Below are 16,563 nucleotides of genomic sequence, written 5' to 3'. Positions count from 1 at the left end.
CAAAACTTGTATTTTATTCAAATTTTACCTCAATAAATTAGCTTTAGAAAAACCCATTGCCACTTTATTAAAAACATGATTTGAAAAAACTACGAAAATTCATATTTTTTAGTTGTGTTATTTATTGAATGGCGAAAAGTCGTTATTTTGCTAAAACCCGAAGACATCGACGAGCGCATAATAACGAAACCCAGCCGAACAATATTGACTTTCAAACTAATGATTTTATACCTATGTATGTATATACAATGGCATAGCCTTGTCCTTGTATTTGTGTGTGAGCAATTATCCATAAAGAAGTCATTTAATATTGACAATGATCAGTTTCGCGCTCGTTGTTTTCCATTTCACCGCCAGACTTCGACGACGTGTGGAAATTATGACCGATTTTGACCGAATTCCGGAATCGAACGATCGTAAAAATTTCACTTTCTTGTTCGTACATATTAAGTATATACATACATACTCAGGTGGTACTCGCATATACGTACGCACATATGTAATATTAAGCTGGCACATATTTTGCTTTCTTCGCTAAGCATATCTTCATACACACACATAGAGCTATGCGTATTGTACGTGTGTGGGTTTATTATCATTTCCCAATTTTTAACGTTGCTAAATGTTTGGTGGCAAAGTGGACGGTAGCGTTTGCCGGATATTGACCGTCTTAATTTGTTTGAGTTTGCTCTCTGGCTCTCTTAACAGACCGTCGAAAACGTCTATTGGCAAATATACGGATGTCTCTCGACGATTTTTCACTGTAAGTTGTCGATTTCGTTATAAAATCACCTAAACTGTAATATTACATACATATGTACGAGGTCCTGACCAATACTGTTCAGACAACCTTCAAATTCTTTAAGCTTCCGTTGAGGACACTTGCAATCCATTCTGCCAAAATAGGAACTGAAATTTCATATTGTTTGTAGTGCAATTAAAGAGTATGTCAATGCAATTGATATAAATTTAGGCTCACTCATATATAAAGTTTCATTCTTTATATAGTGATATTCTTGAAATTTTTAAATGACTTCGACGCTTTATCATGCAAAACATTGGTTACTTAATCTTGCTGTAAAAAATCAGATCAATTAACTATTACCATACTTTCTTATTTGTACCAAATGGAAATGAGTCTCGAATGCGAGCTTGTCGTTAGAATGCCAAATCTGAATGAATCGCACGCTAATATCATATAATATATAGAAAAAGCTTTAAAACTCATGAATATTAATGAAATAAATAATAGGTATTATGAGAGACGATAATGAACAAATTTTCTCTTTTGTCTTATTCAATTTGTGAAATGTCACACACTCCGAGGAGTCGATGGGTTCGAGGGTCCGTTGTTGCGAACAAAAAAATATATAAATAAAAAAATCAAAAGCCGTTGAACTTTCTCCAATTTCCATCGATCGGACAAAAGGATGGCCGTCGAATCGGCGATGGGTGCGGTCATTTGCGCAATCGATGACATTATTTTCGTGCTAAATTGCGTGATTACACTATCAATACCTGTGTTAGTTTGACTTCAGTTACGCACCTTTGAATTTCTCTTACTAAGACCAATTCGGAAAAAAAGTGACTAACATCGGAAATTTGGATCTTTTGATTGAATTCAATATATATATACCTACTAAAAAGGTGTCAAGTTGGACATTTGACTATTATTATTCAAAAATTGAACAGTGCTTCGCAATTATTTACCAGAAAAATTCTTCTGGGTTCGCCCATTTCTCGCCACCTCGACGTTTCGCGACGAGTACCTTTCCGGAGCATTTAGCACAGTTTGACAAGTTGTCTAGGCTATGCAGTGTCCGAACACGTTCCACACATTTTTGTCCAAAGTTGTCTTCTTCGTCGTGAAAACGCGTCTCCACCACCGGTTTGTCCTCTGCCACCTGCTTGGCCGCTGCAGAAAGAGAAAGTTAACACAAACTAGTAACGTTATCAAACTGAAGAATAGGCTCTCGCGTTGTTGGCCGGATTCGTACTATCCGAAAAAAATGAGATAAAAAGAAAAAAAAATCAGTCCAGAACCCACACGATGATTGACGATTCTATTTGTTACATAATATGCTCTCCAACCGGAATCGGATTAGTCACAGTCAAATCGGTGTCACTCTCGATTGATAATTTCGTCATTGGTGACGATCTGACGTATGCTTACATACTCATACACTCAATCATTATGTCACTTAGGTTGTACGAACATATGTACATCGGAACTTGTCATTTAAACAATGGTGGATAATTCGTATTTGTCTTCGAAGCTTTACATGCAACGTGTAGCTATTTCCAAATTATTGATTAATAATCACATAAATACAACTCATTTGGGATAAAATTTATATTACATATATAAATATAATAATAATTTAAACTACTTTGAATATATTTTCATTTTCTGCGCTTTAACTGAGCTTTTATTTACATTGGAAAACGGATCGAAACTTTGCAATTTCATCAATTAAGAGGGCTGGACAGCAGCGCCTTGTCCATACAAACGTACTATACTTCTCCCTTCCTCAATTATGGCACTAGAGAAATTATTTTTTAATGTGCTATGGATATCCACCATTGGGGTGCATCTATCGTTTTATTTTTTTGATTAATTCTTTTTTATAGGAGCTAGGAGCCGCCAAACATCTATAAAATCGCCTCTTTTTTACACCCACGAAACGAGTGCAGCGAGCTTATTTAACGGTCGATTAAAAAAAAAATACGCCGATAGATGCACAGAAAGTATCTTTCTCATACCGATGATGAATTTTTTTTAAAAGTTGGTCCAATTTTGGAGGAGAAAATAGGAGAATACGAAACCTCGATTTTGTCAATTTAAAATACGTTTTATCTGGTCGAAGCGCAACTGTCGCATTCACTCAATATATAAATTGATATATATTGTCGCATTCACTCAATATATACATACACTCAATATATATATCGAAGAAAGGAACGGTAACAAAATTAAGGTTTCGGGTGTACAGCCCTCTTAAGGTCTATATGCTTTTTTTTTGTTGATAAAATGCTGGCATGTCTAGTCTGTACCTTCGCGGTCTTTCCCAAAACTCTCCCCCTGGAATGTTTTCGGTGATATTTTAACCTTGTATTGACATAGTTTTGAGAGGGATCGATTATATGTATAATTAACCAGTAGCGTGGACTAGTGGCTAGCATATATGCTTTCGAACATAGTGGTCACGGGTTCGAGTGTCACTGGTTTCTGCTGGCCTGACCTTGGTTTGTGACTCCAGGTCGATCGTTGCCTATCAGAGTTTGACAATTTATCTGATTTTCATTGAAACGGTTCCAACAAATTGGCAACCTTTACCCATTTCTCGAAATTTTCGAGTTTTTAGCATCTCATTAACAAACTCATTTTAACTATAATACATCAAAATCTTGTGCCAGATCGAAGCGATGACAGCTAGCTATCCAATCGCGCTCTCTACAACAACACAACTCAATTAAACAGTGGTAAATTTACTTTTTTTACTCATCTCATATAAACTTAATATTACCAGCTGTTATTAATACTTTCTCATATACTTTTATTCTTCATAAGGTAGTGTATTGAGAGAATTCTCAGTAATACATTATTGTATGCGTGTATAATCGAAAATAATCATTTATCGTTTAACTCTAAATGAGATTTCAATACTGTAATTGATTCAATATAAATCTATCTGAACTACTGACCCTTTTTCGTCCATCCTTTGTAACGTGGGAACACGATAGAGACAGAGAGAGAGTATCCACTGTCTAAAAGCATTCCTGGGTGAACAATAAAGACCCCGGATTAGGCTAACGGGACTCAGTAAGTGCCAGAACCAAGGATACGCTGGAGTTCCCACAGACCCGGGCAAGTGCATGCGCAAAACAAAAGACTCACCACGGTAGACCTTTACGTGCTTAGACAATAGGTATATAAATGGATCAGGGAAGCTGTGGTGTGAAACTTTTCCTTGATAAGGAAGTACACACGGTAGATCAGATATTCTGGTGTGAGCGGTGGATCCGTGTGGACCTCTTGAATCGTTGAATAAATGCTGTGAAGTGACTTGGCCTTTCATTTGGATCCTGAACCCTCCCCTACGCAACACTTTTATAGATGTCTTAGCTCAATTGAAAATAATATTTCCCATGACACAGAACGCATCTGGAATCTGCTTGTTCGGTTAAATTGAAACTGATCTGTCTTCAGATCAGCTATACACATGTCGATGACACTCAACAATGCACTACTGGGCTTTTAGCGCGTCCGTTGCACAACAGTGCGAATTAACACACAATAATGATTGCACAAACGTGTTTGTGTTTGTGTGTGTGCGTATTTTAAACACACGTTACCCATTGAGTGTGCAATGTTTATTGGTCGCACTTAATTTTATTTGCACACTATGTATATAGAATCAGTATTTATGGCCGAGTGCATTTAAATACGCACGTGTAAATGAGTACGTACGAATGGGATGCACAAGATATATCATCATCAATCAACGTCGAATAGTTTCAAAACAATCGTTAGTGCAACGAGATGCACCGGTATTAAAAATAAATTAAGCCGTTTAAAATATCGTGTGTGTGTGTTAGATTTTTGATTGGCGATTCACGTCGAAAGTTCAAAGAACTGTCGAAATTCTTATATAAAATCGGTGTTTACTCTTTTTTTCGCGTTTGAACGGTCGTTGAGTGTTCTTTGTGTCTTTATTTTTAGCATTGAATATTTTATGTTTATATAAAATTACATAATTATTCAATCAACACTATAAGCTGTGGGGATTTTCAAGTTAAAATCTAATTGATATGTCGCTGTTTTAATTGTTGTTTGTTTCGGGTAAACACCTTTCAACCTTGTGCCTCTCTGTACATTGGAATATCTGATTTTTTTCGTTCGTTCAATATCGAGTGTTCCCAATGTAAATACGAATCGGTTTTGTGACTTCATTTTTCACTTCAGGAAGTACTTGACCATGAATTTGCCGTCGGTGATGTGTGTCAAGCGACTGGATTTAACCAAATACGTATAAGAATTTAGCTTCTCCAATTCGAGACCTTAAATATGTAAATAGTCAACTAGACCTAAAATCCATTAAAAAATCTGCTGCCTACGTAGCGTGTCAGAAACAGCAGTAACCGACACGATTTATTCATGTTTATTCAGCAGTATATGTCACCGAAATGTATCAAGCAGAGCCAGTTTTCTTAGGCCACTGTGGAAATATTCACGCTTGGCGTGACGTCATATTGGTGAGTGCACCCGTACTAACGAAAGTACGCATGCGCAAATAAATATTTCCGAAAACGTCATTTTGTGACAATATTGACTCAACTCGAGCAATATTGCACTGTATTGTTGCGCTCTGTAAGACGATTTTGACTTGCACTCGGCCAAAACAAGTGCGCTGCTGTATAGTATGAATATAAATAGTCTTTTCCGTGCACTGCTGGATAGTATGCATATACCTTTAAAGGTCAATTAGGTCAACCCATAGAGCCCTCAACTGAGATACTCTTCCGTCAAGCTTTCAATTGTGTAGTCACGGGTTCTATCCCGTATGCTGCTGGCCACACCTTGGATATGTGACTCTAAGGTCGGTCGTTTCTTATCAGAATTTGCCAATTTATCTGTTGCATTGAAACGGTTCCAGAAAATCGGCAACCCTGTCCTATCGCTTTCACATTTTATTCAGCATTTCGATTTTCGCTGATTATAAAATGCTGCAAAATGTTGTCCATATATGTATGTATGTCTCTGTAGCTGTTAATCGTTCGAGCACAGATGTCATGTTCAATAAATGAGTGCATACCTGTTTAAATATTTAATAAATAGTTCTTAATCTGTATAGCACATTCGTTACGTTGGAGCAATCCGTTAGACGAGTGTGCATGATTGATTGAATAATTTAAATAAAACAAGTATGAATAGATGGGATATTTTCCGTGCCAAGCTGTTGACGCGCAGTGCTGGATAATATAAACGGACCTTAATTGCCCTATAAAGTGCTGCATCTCCGTTTTATAAATGCTTAAGCATTACACCTCTATAGTTATGTTTTATATTCATTAAAATAATTATCTGCAATTAATCCATCCAAATCGTATCTACGTATGTATGTACATGCAATGAATCATTAGACCATATGTATATTAGAATTGATGTCTAATGATAGCCACAAGTAGATATTGCTGGACCGCTTTGCTCCAATCAGTAGAAAGTTGATGGTTATAAGGTTTTGGATTCAAGTTTTGTTAAACTTATTTTATTTTCTCCTGGTTTTGCTAAGTTTTATATCTGCTTACCAATCAATTCATTAGCCTATCACTACATATGTATATTTACGCTGACCACACGTTCTTTATTTAAGGGACAGTTCTTTATTTCAATCTGTACTTAAGATTTATTTATATTCTAAAATTGCCTTTTTGTCCTTTATTTTGTAATATCCACTATGGCTGAAAAAAAATTTTCGCTTTTACAGTCATTAACTCCAAATCCGGTATTGTTATGCCAAAAGTGAATATTGAAATCAATAGTCAGATATTTTTCTATTGATTGCGATTTTTTAATGCTTTTAAATACTTATAATTGATATCGATTTTTTAATGCTTTTAAATACTTATAATTGATATCGATTTTTAAAAGTAAAAAATATACAATTTTTACAATTTTTTTTTGAGCCTATTTCGCTAATTTTTTACTTTACATTGTTTATAAAGATTGGTTTCCTATCTTAATTATTTTCTATCTAAACGTACTCTAGCGGAAAATGTCTTCTAAATCTTAATAATTTATAGTAAACAGTTTATAATAAATGTTATAAACTTGTAAAGCATTTTTTTAAGTTAAAAAACGATTATTTATGTCTTTTATTTTCTCCAAAAATATATGGTCGCTGTACCTATATGTACATACATATATGTATTACACATCGATGGGTTAGTGCACAGATATTGTATGTGCATTTTTTAATTTGTATTGAATTTTAAGTTTGTAGATGCTGGGATAATTCAGATTTTTCTTTTCAATGTAATTTATTTGTATCACATAAATTATCTTGAAAGGAAAAACCTGAATTATTCCAGCATCTACAAACTTAAAATTCAATACAAACTCAAAAATGGACATACAATATCTGAGCACTGACCCATCGATATGTTCCCTCAAGAAATTATAGAAGACTATTCTACAAGTATAAAGATTTTTCTCCGATTATTTCCCTTTGCTTTTGAGAGAATTTCACTACATGCAAACAGTAAATGCTCGTAGGTTTATCATGACTAGTCAACAACTCTTGAAATGTACATAAACAGTCGGCAAGTAGAAAAACAACCAGTCGGCAAGTTTGTGTATTCTTTATATTTATTATACGTGTCAACCTTTTTTTCTTCTTTTGACGTTGTTGATCATCGATGAGATGATGGTATTCCATCCCGGCACTCTTCACACGGCTCTACAGTACATATGTATATTCATATAAATATACAGTATACATACACTCGATTATCCGGGTGCGGATTATCCAGTTTGAGGATTATCCGTGCTTGAAAAATATTAATTATTTTTTTTCTTTTATGATTATGAGACGCACTGATTGATTGCGACCGTAAACACGCGTGTTATCTGAAACAAAAGATGTCACACAGAAATGTTTTTCGTTCCCTTTTTAAATCTTTTTAATAGTAACAAGTGCGTGTATTCAGAGCAAATTTTTTCGTAACATACGTATTTTTAATTATTATCAATTACTTTCTGTGTGAAATTATTTTCTTTGCTATAAACTCGAAAATATTTCAGATTTACATACGTGTTCGAGATATAGTTAAACAAAAAAAATAAGTTAGGGTAGTTCGCGAGAGATTGTAATAGTTCTGCAGGTCCATCGAAACGAAAAAGTATGAAAATTTCAACATACGAAGATTTGGATGCAGTGCAAACGTGCATTGTCGATATGTCCAGATATATCGACTCCACGGTCACAATTTTTTTTTTAAATTTTGCTAGTGGTTGTTTTCCTATCCTCCCGAACCTCAGCTACAATTTGACGATAAATTCTGGGGGCTGTTTTTCTTTTGCGGCCACATTTGTTGACCCTTCTTGATTCAAGAGGTGCCATAAATGCAAATTTCTTCGCTATTCGCCTCACAGAATTGACGAATACTCCAATTATTTGGTAAATTTCTCGTTTGGATAGCTTCCCAGAATCCAAAAGTCCCTTAATGGCCGCTTTTTTATCATCTGAGATATCTGAACCACCCATTTTTTCTTGAAAATCGATTTTTTATTTAATAAACACAGAATGAGAAATAATATTTGATAAAATAAATTTAACTCACCAGAAATATTCAAAGACAACACTGAGGGATATAAAATCACTAAAATCGGCAATTGATTTCGCGTAAAAACAATGTAGATGTGTTTTCTTCAGCCGACGCTCGAACACTGTTTTGACGATACAGTTGATGCATTTCTTGCATAATGAAAAAAAAGGGTCTGATTTTTTTTGTATGGTCACCAGAAGTAACGAAATAAATTAAGGACTAATGGGTGCATACAAAAAAAGCATTCAGTTGACGAGGGTGTTCTCAAATAGAAAAAAAATGTGAAAGTTTACGAATATGGCAAGAGTACCAAGTAATATGTCAGGGTACTGTACATATATACATACATATATACATATTCCATTCCTTCATCCAGTAGCTGCTTCTACCTAAACATGCAGTATAATACGGTCTCCGTGACGAGCCAGAATGTTAAATTACAGAAAACGCAAATATCGGAAGGCAAAGATCGAAAATCGAAAGATCAAAAACAAAGGGTGCATGGTAAACGGTACATACTCACTTAATTTGCGCGAGCAGGATACAATAGGAACAAGAGGAACAGGCTTTTCCTCCCGTATTAATGTGCGCGCGAAGAATACGTGAGGAAAAGCCTGTTCCTCTTGTTCCTGTTGTACCCTGCTCGCGCAAATTAAGTGAGTATGTACCGTTTACCATGCACCCTTTGTTTTTGATCTTTCGACTTAAGATCTTTCGATTTTCGATCTTTGCCTTCCGATATTTGTGTTTTCTGTAATTTAACATTCTGGCTCGTCACGTAGACCCAGTATAATAGTATCAGCTAATGCTGATCGGCATCAAATCTGTATCAAAACCGATCATTCAACCTGATTGAAAAACACCGAACACAGACAATTGGTCGCCAGCCGGATGGGAAAGCACATCTCCAAAAGCTTCCACGACCTTCGAGATAAAGCTGCACGCGGAGCATCCGACAGTTGCGCAAGCTTTTCTCTTCACATTATTATTTTTTATCGGACCAGCCCGATTGCATACCATCACAGATTATACGCGCAGGTAGAGGGAGATTGACCGGAATTTATGAATTATTATTAACCGTCGTCGATATCGAAGTTGGGATGTCGCAACTGCGATACAATTCCTCGCTCACACGGCCGCTTTGTATGTAATTAAATATGTATGTAGATTTTCATCTCTGGTCCGAGAAGATAAATACATAGCACTCCAGAAGTCGTCAGTGTACCAAAGTCGAGTGTGTTTGGAAGGCTCTCTTCCACGAGTAGTCCAATCTTCCAATATTATACTAGCTACCACTTCAAGTGTGTACATATGTATATTATAAGAGGTGCATAGCAGGTAATAAACACAACCCTATTTTTTTCGACGTTCAAGATCATGACCGGTTCACGGAAGAATTTACCAGTCATCAGACACGCATTCGACCGGTCTAATAATTTGGAGATACTTATTTGATAACTGATTATATTTACTATTGTTTGTTGTAAATTGTATAAAACTTTCGAAACAAAATATTTAAATCAAATTTGGTACTATTTTTTTTAATTAATGAAACTGCATTACTCGTCGTCATGACCCAATTCTCAGAACATTTTATTGAAATATTTCATTTCAACTTTTATTTAAAACTAGTTTGGACGTGTGAAAATTAAAAAAAAATCTGATTAAATTTTGTATAGGGCTTGATCCTTTCTAAAAATCACGTATGGTTTTAGAGTACAATATTATTGTAGGATCTGGTTGTAAGGAGATATAGGCGGTAGAGCAAAATAAGACGGTTTTAAAACATTGCTTACTACTCATAGCGCCACAACGGTCTAAGCGTCACGTTACATGTTACCAACCTCATCGTTCATTCTACTCAAGCGTGCCAACCTAATCATTTATACATGCATTCTTCTAGGTTATAAAACTAAATCCCACGGTATAGTATACCAAATTTGTTAGTATCAAAATTTAAAACTAAATTTGCGTAATGAACATATAAAGAGACATGTTTTTGTTTTTTTTTTAGAAAAGATTTAAACAATTTTTAAATATCGAAACTTTAGCTTCTTTTGCTTTAGGGCTTTATTTCTGCTTCGTTTTGCCACTTCGAATGGCGATTATTTCCACTACCCACTACTTATCGAAATGTTACTGGTTTAGAAACGAAGCTCCGGAGCTTTAATATTTTTAAAAGCTAGCAGTACAGCTCAGTGGTTGCTTTAATGCTAACCACCGAGAGGTTCCCGGATTCAAGCCCTGTGGATTGGCCTCAATTGAAAATAATTTATTCAGAAGTATTTCTGAAGTACTTGTATATTCGTGACTCCAAGTCGATGGTTTCCTATCAGAATTTGTCAATTTATTTGATTTCATTATTGAATCAAATTGGCAAAAACTATTCTACCTACTATTTGTCACCACTATTTGAATATGATTTCAAATGTATATACATAAGTTTAATACCATAGGTGTCGCTCAGCGGTAATCCTTAATGACATAATGGGAAAATATAAATAAAATTTAAATCAAATTAATTTGATTTGCATCTCAATGAAAACACTGACGAAGATTGGGTCCTGAAGGTGAATGGTACCATTTTTTGGTGTGTGGTCAAAATAAATAAAAGGAGTTTGAATTATTCAAGTTTCATTTTGAAAAGTACCTACATACATATATGTATACATATGTAGGCTGTGTGTATTTTTTTAAGTGTGTAAAATTATACGGTAAAAGATATGCGTGAAAAACGAAAATGCATATTTTATTGTTTTTAATTCGTATTGCCTTTGCGTTTTATCGTGTGTGTAATACCGACTTAATCATCAGGGAGAGTGAACATTCTTGGCTTTTACTTTCATTTTGCCTCCAATGGCATAATCAGCGGTTGCAAACAGTTGATATGTAACGCCGAAATTAATTTAATTTGCGCTAATTATACCGAGTGATACTATCGTGACTGAATTCGGATCAACGTTATGTATTATATGTATAGTTGTATTTTTATATTATATTTTTACCTACTTTTTCAAATTATAATATGCAACGTAGCGCTCGACTAAATTTACTGACCGTCTATTAAAATGCTTATTAAAAAAGATAAAGATAATTAATAAAAAATAAAAATTATAAATTTTCAGTTCAATACATTTTGTAGTGTGGAAAAAATAGTCAAAATATTTTCGAATTTTTTTAAGAGAAAAAAGTCCCAATTCCGGTTTATCAAATTTTTTATTTTTTTATTTGCAAGACATGGATACAAATATTACACTGGAATTTTCTAGTGAGGAGCAGACATATTTAAAGGGTCCAAAAAATTATTGAAAAAAAAGCGTACAAGAGTTAACTGCCACTTCCGGTTGACGGATCTTCCCTAAAATTATTATGATACTTGATATTAAGCTGAAACTCAAAAATACGAAATGTCAGTACAATACACTGAAAGGTTTCGGAGAAAAACATAACACGCTTCGATTCTCTAGAATAAAAGTACGACTTCCGTTGAGATAAAAATATTTTAAAAACACTTGTTTTATTTTGTAATTTATTATGTCTATTATATGTAAAAACAGTTCAGTCCAATCCTTTGAGCGGTTAATAGATAATTAAATTCAAAAACCATTCAAAAATAGAGCTATAAAGAGCACTACTTTCGATCAACCTAAGAATTAAAAAAAAAACAAAAACATTTTAGTAACTGATACCAAGTTTTAGTATCATAGTATTAACGTTATTTGAATCTCAAAAATACACACACATTTTTTCCAAACTATGTATTAAAACGTCATCAGTAATCGATTATTAGTTCAAATCAGTCAAAATCTCAGAGTCGAATTTTTTCATAATTACAAAACTTCATATTTTTTTACTTCGCACATTTATTTTATTTCATAAAACATAAACACTTGCCTTTACAGATGGCTCCAAAGCGACGAGTTCTTAAACAGATAAAATACAATCAATCAATATATTACATAAGCATTTTATACAATGCGAATTCATACAAACATTCATATCGACATCTATGGAGAAATTTTTGCAGCATTTTATAATCAAATCAAGACGCTGAATAACTTGAGATTAGCAAGAGAGATAGGAAAGGAGAAACCAACTTTACAGGAATCGTTTCAATGAAGATCATAAAAATTGGCAAACTCTGATAAGAAACGATCGACCTGGAATCACAAACCAAGGTCTGGCCAGCAGCGAGACTTGGACTCGAACTCGTTACCACTCTGCTCGAAAGCGTAATATCCCAACCACTAGTCCACGACTCTGGTTAAAGCAGATAAAATAAACGGGTCTACCTCACGGGACCGAAAGTGAAAAGGTCGAAAAAGCAAATATCGGAAGGCAAAGATCGAAAATCGAAAGATCAAAAGAAATGGTGCATGGTAAACGGTACTATGTATATATAATATATATATCAGTAGCAAGCGGTGAAATTATCTCTCTTTTTGTCATACAGCCTTGTTTAATGTGCGCGCGCAGGATACGGGAGGAAAAGCCTGTTCCTCTTGTTCCTGTTGTATCCTGCTCGCGCAAATTAAATGAGGATGTACGACAGGGGGAGAGAGAGTTTTACCGCACGCCACTGATATACATATATATATATATATATATATATATATATATATATATATATATATATATATATATATATACTAACCGTTTTTCATATGTATGCATGATAAACGAATATTTTCGACTTTTTCACGGTCACCCAAAGTAAACATGTATTTTCTAAAATATGTTTCGTACGCTTGTAAATATTACATTACAATCCGTGTAATACTTTACTACAATATGCTATTAACAGAACATACAATAATTAATAAATAAGCTGGGCGTTGTTAACGTCAAGTTTCAAAAAAATAATAAATAAACACCGACATATCTCAACATTGTTGATTTAATTTCAGATTGCTCACTTTCTCACACGCATACATTCCCTTTATGCAGTCACTTATCTATTCCGGTTAATCCGATCCCGGAAAATCGAGAACGTATCCAAGTTGTGGGTATAATTAATTAACCCGTTCGATGAAATGTTGGCGATCGCTGACGACTCGAATTGACCGCAATAGGCAAGACATTGAACTCGCGATGGTTATTTTCCAAAGCTGGCATCGCACTCGCGAATATAACTATTTTCTATTATAAATTATATATTATGTACGTTGCGTAAAATCATTATTCGTATAATACTACATATAATATAAAAATATACTAGAATTCTGGTCTAATTTTCTTTTTTGTTTGTTTCAGGTAACAATGGCTGGCGATTTCATTTTGGCCGTTGCGTCGATGATGATTGCTCGCATTCGCAACGATGATGTTACGCTTATTTTAAGTCAGGTAATTCTTTTTTTCTCCTTTTTGCATTACTGTATTGCGCAACGGTTTATTATTATGTTCGGATTGTTAATTGAAATGTTTTTCAGGTCGTCACCGATCTGGTACAAGGAGAGTTCATGCAGTTGGGTAGCAAAGAAACCGAAAACGAAAGATTCGCACACTACCTCACGAAAACTTATCGTAAAACTGCCTCGTTGATTGCTAATTCTGTAAAAGCTGTAAGTTTTTAATGTTATGTTGTCTTAATTCAATTTTTCGGCGTGTTTAGAAGTATTATATAGTTGTAAAATCACTTCCAAGGTTACATTATTTGTATAATAAAAAGAGGCTCGTAAAAAATATATTTATACATAGTAAATATTGTCTAACGTAAAGTTTGTTATTAAACCACTGATCACTAAAATCACTTTTAAAGTTACATTATTTGTATAAAATAAATTTTTGTACTGGTGTTATCGTTCGAAAAAAGTAATCAACCAAAGAACCTAACCTAAAATTTGTTATTAAATCACTAAAATCACTTTCAACGTTACATTATTTGCATAAAAAATATATTTATACATAGTATATATTTTTTGTGATTTGAATTGTACTGTTTTTATCGTTCGAAAAAAATAATTAACCAAAGAACCTAACCTAAAATTTGTTATTAAATAACTAAAAGCACTTTCAACGTTACATTATTTGTAAAAAAAAAATATATACATAGTAAATATTTGTTGTGATTTGAGTTGTACTGTTTTTATCGTTCGAAAACAGTAATTAACCAACGCACCTAACCCAAAATTTGTTATTAAATCACTAAAATCACTTTCAACGTTACATTATTTGTACAAAACATTTATTAATACACAATAAACTTTCGTTCTGATTTGAACTGTATTGTTTTAAAGTGATCAATCAAAGAACCTTACCTAAAGTTTGTTATTTAATCACTTATCACTAAAATCACTTTCAACGTTATATTATTTGTATAAATCTATTTTTTTTTCTTATTTGGCTGTATTGTTTTAATCGATCAAAGAGTAACGTATAGTGTGTTTTTAAATCACTTTCAAAGTTACATTATTTGTATAAAATATATTTTTATACTGGTATTATTATCGTCCGAAAAAGTAATCAATCAAAGAACCTAACCTAAAATTTGTTATAAAATCACTTTCACGGTTACTTTATTTAGATAAAATATATATTTGTTTCGCTTTGAATTGTACTATTTTTCTAGTTAGAAAAAAGTAATCAATCAAATAACTCAAAGCTTGTTTTATTAAATCGCTAATCAAAATTACATTATTTGTATAGCAAATTTTAGTTGTGCCTTGAATTGTACTGGCTTTATCGTTCGAAGAAATGAATCAACCAAAGAACCTCTAACCTAAAGTTTGATACTAAGAAGCTTTATTGATAATGAATCAATGGATAGTTCATTTAGTCAAATATTATTTGTATAATGTGTATTTAACATGCAAATATATTCGTCAAAAAATTATCAGAAGTACGTGAACTTCTGTAGTAAAGGATCTGCCCCATCTTACGTATCTTCATAAAGAGAAATGGGCCTTGATTTACTATAGTAGTTATATTGTACTACTGTGATAATGTTTTGATCTTTCAGACTAAACTGTAAAGATTCTACTGATTTAATTATATCATTATGTAATGTATTTTCATAAAACCAACCCACATAGTTGTTTACATTATTTGATATACTATTTCAGGTGACTTTATTGGCTGGAGCAGACGAACGCACAACGGAGCTTTCGTTCCAATACGGCAGAGCTTTAGGATTAGCTTTCCAACTCGTCGACGATTTATTAGACTTTGTATCCTCGTCAGCGGCAATGGGCAAACCGACGGCTGCCGATCTTAAACTCGGCCTAGCCACAGCCCCAGTTCTTTTCGCATGCGAAAAGGTATAATTCAAATCCAAACGCATTCAAACACCTCGTCGACGAATGTTTATTTTTAATTTGATTGTGTTTTCAGTATCCCGAACTGAATCCGATGATAATGCGGCGTTTCCAAGAGCCCGGAGATGTAGAAAAGGCTTTCGAGCTGGTGCACAAGTCTCGTGGCCTCGAGCAGACGAGATTCCTGGCGCGCAAGCATTGTCTAGAAGCGGCACGGCTGGCTTCCGAGCTGGCCGACTCCCCCTACCAGAAGGGGCTGGTCATCGTTAGTGATCTTGTGCTAAATCGCATCAAATAGCGAACGTTTAACGCTTTGATGAAACTGGCCGTTGACTGCTGTAGTACTAATAATAGGAGACGAGACAATAATTTTAAACGAAGTGTGTCGTCGGGAACTGTTGTGGAACCCCGGCCGTCGTCATCATCCAGTGCTCAATTCACTCATGCTTTGTCTAGTTAATAATTATGAATAATTATTATTGTGTATTGAATATCAATAATATATTCGAAAACAGAAAAAAGTATATAGCAGTGAAAGTCTATCTTAAATATGTTATGAAGCACGTCTTTAGACAGACGTTGCCGATTAAATTAATTTAATTATTTTTTTTTTTTAACATAATCCCACATTTAAATACCTTCTATATATTTTAAGTTAATTCACTTGCTTTTTGTGTCATATTTTATAATGCTTATTATTGATTTTTATATGTAAAGAATTAATTGCTCAGATAGTTATTCGTACAATATATCATACATACATATATATATATTAATAAAAATCATGTACAGCACAAATGTATAAAATGTATATGAACTTTTTTTATGTTATAGTAATTATAATAATATAATCAGTGCATAATATAATATTTTCTTATATACTTAATTGATATTATGCATATATTTAATGTTTATTTTTAGCATTGTATAAACTTCATTGATTTATTTAGAATTAGTATGATTATTCTGTTTCGTAATTTAT

General features: G+C 33.7%; 1 protein-coding gene across 1 annotated transcript in view; it reads left to right on the top strand.

Moving 5' to 3' along the window:
- Positions 1-16,185, top strand: part of qless (decaprenyl diphosphate synthase subunit 1 qless) — a 40,992-nt gene extending 24,807 nt beyond the window's left edge. The window contains exons 4-7 of the mRNA XM_077436864.1: positions 13,582-13,671; positions 13,758-13,889; positions 15,390-15,584; positions 15,658-16,185. Of these exons, the coding sequence (XP_077292990.1) occupies positions 13,582-13,671; positions 13,758-13,889; positions 15,390-15,584; positions 15,658-15,879 (639 nt within the window). The 3' untranslated portion in view covers positions 15,880-16,185. The remainder of the gene's footprint in view (positions 1-13,581; positions 13,672-13,757; positions 13,890-15,389; positions 15,585-15,657) is intronic.
- Positions 16,186-16,563: the final 378 nt, after the last annotated feature.

Source organism: Arctopsyche grandis, chromosome 1, assembly GCF_051622035.1.
Source record: "Arctopsyche grandis isolate Sample6627 chromosome 1, ASM5162203v2, whole genome shotgun sequence".
Lineage (NCBI taxonomy): Eukaryota > Metazoa > Arthropoda > Insecta > Trichoptera > Hydropsychidae > Arctopsyche > Arctopsyche grandis.
This window is presented reverse-complemented; position numbering and strand designations above follow the sequence as displayed.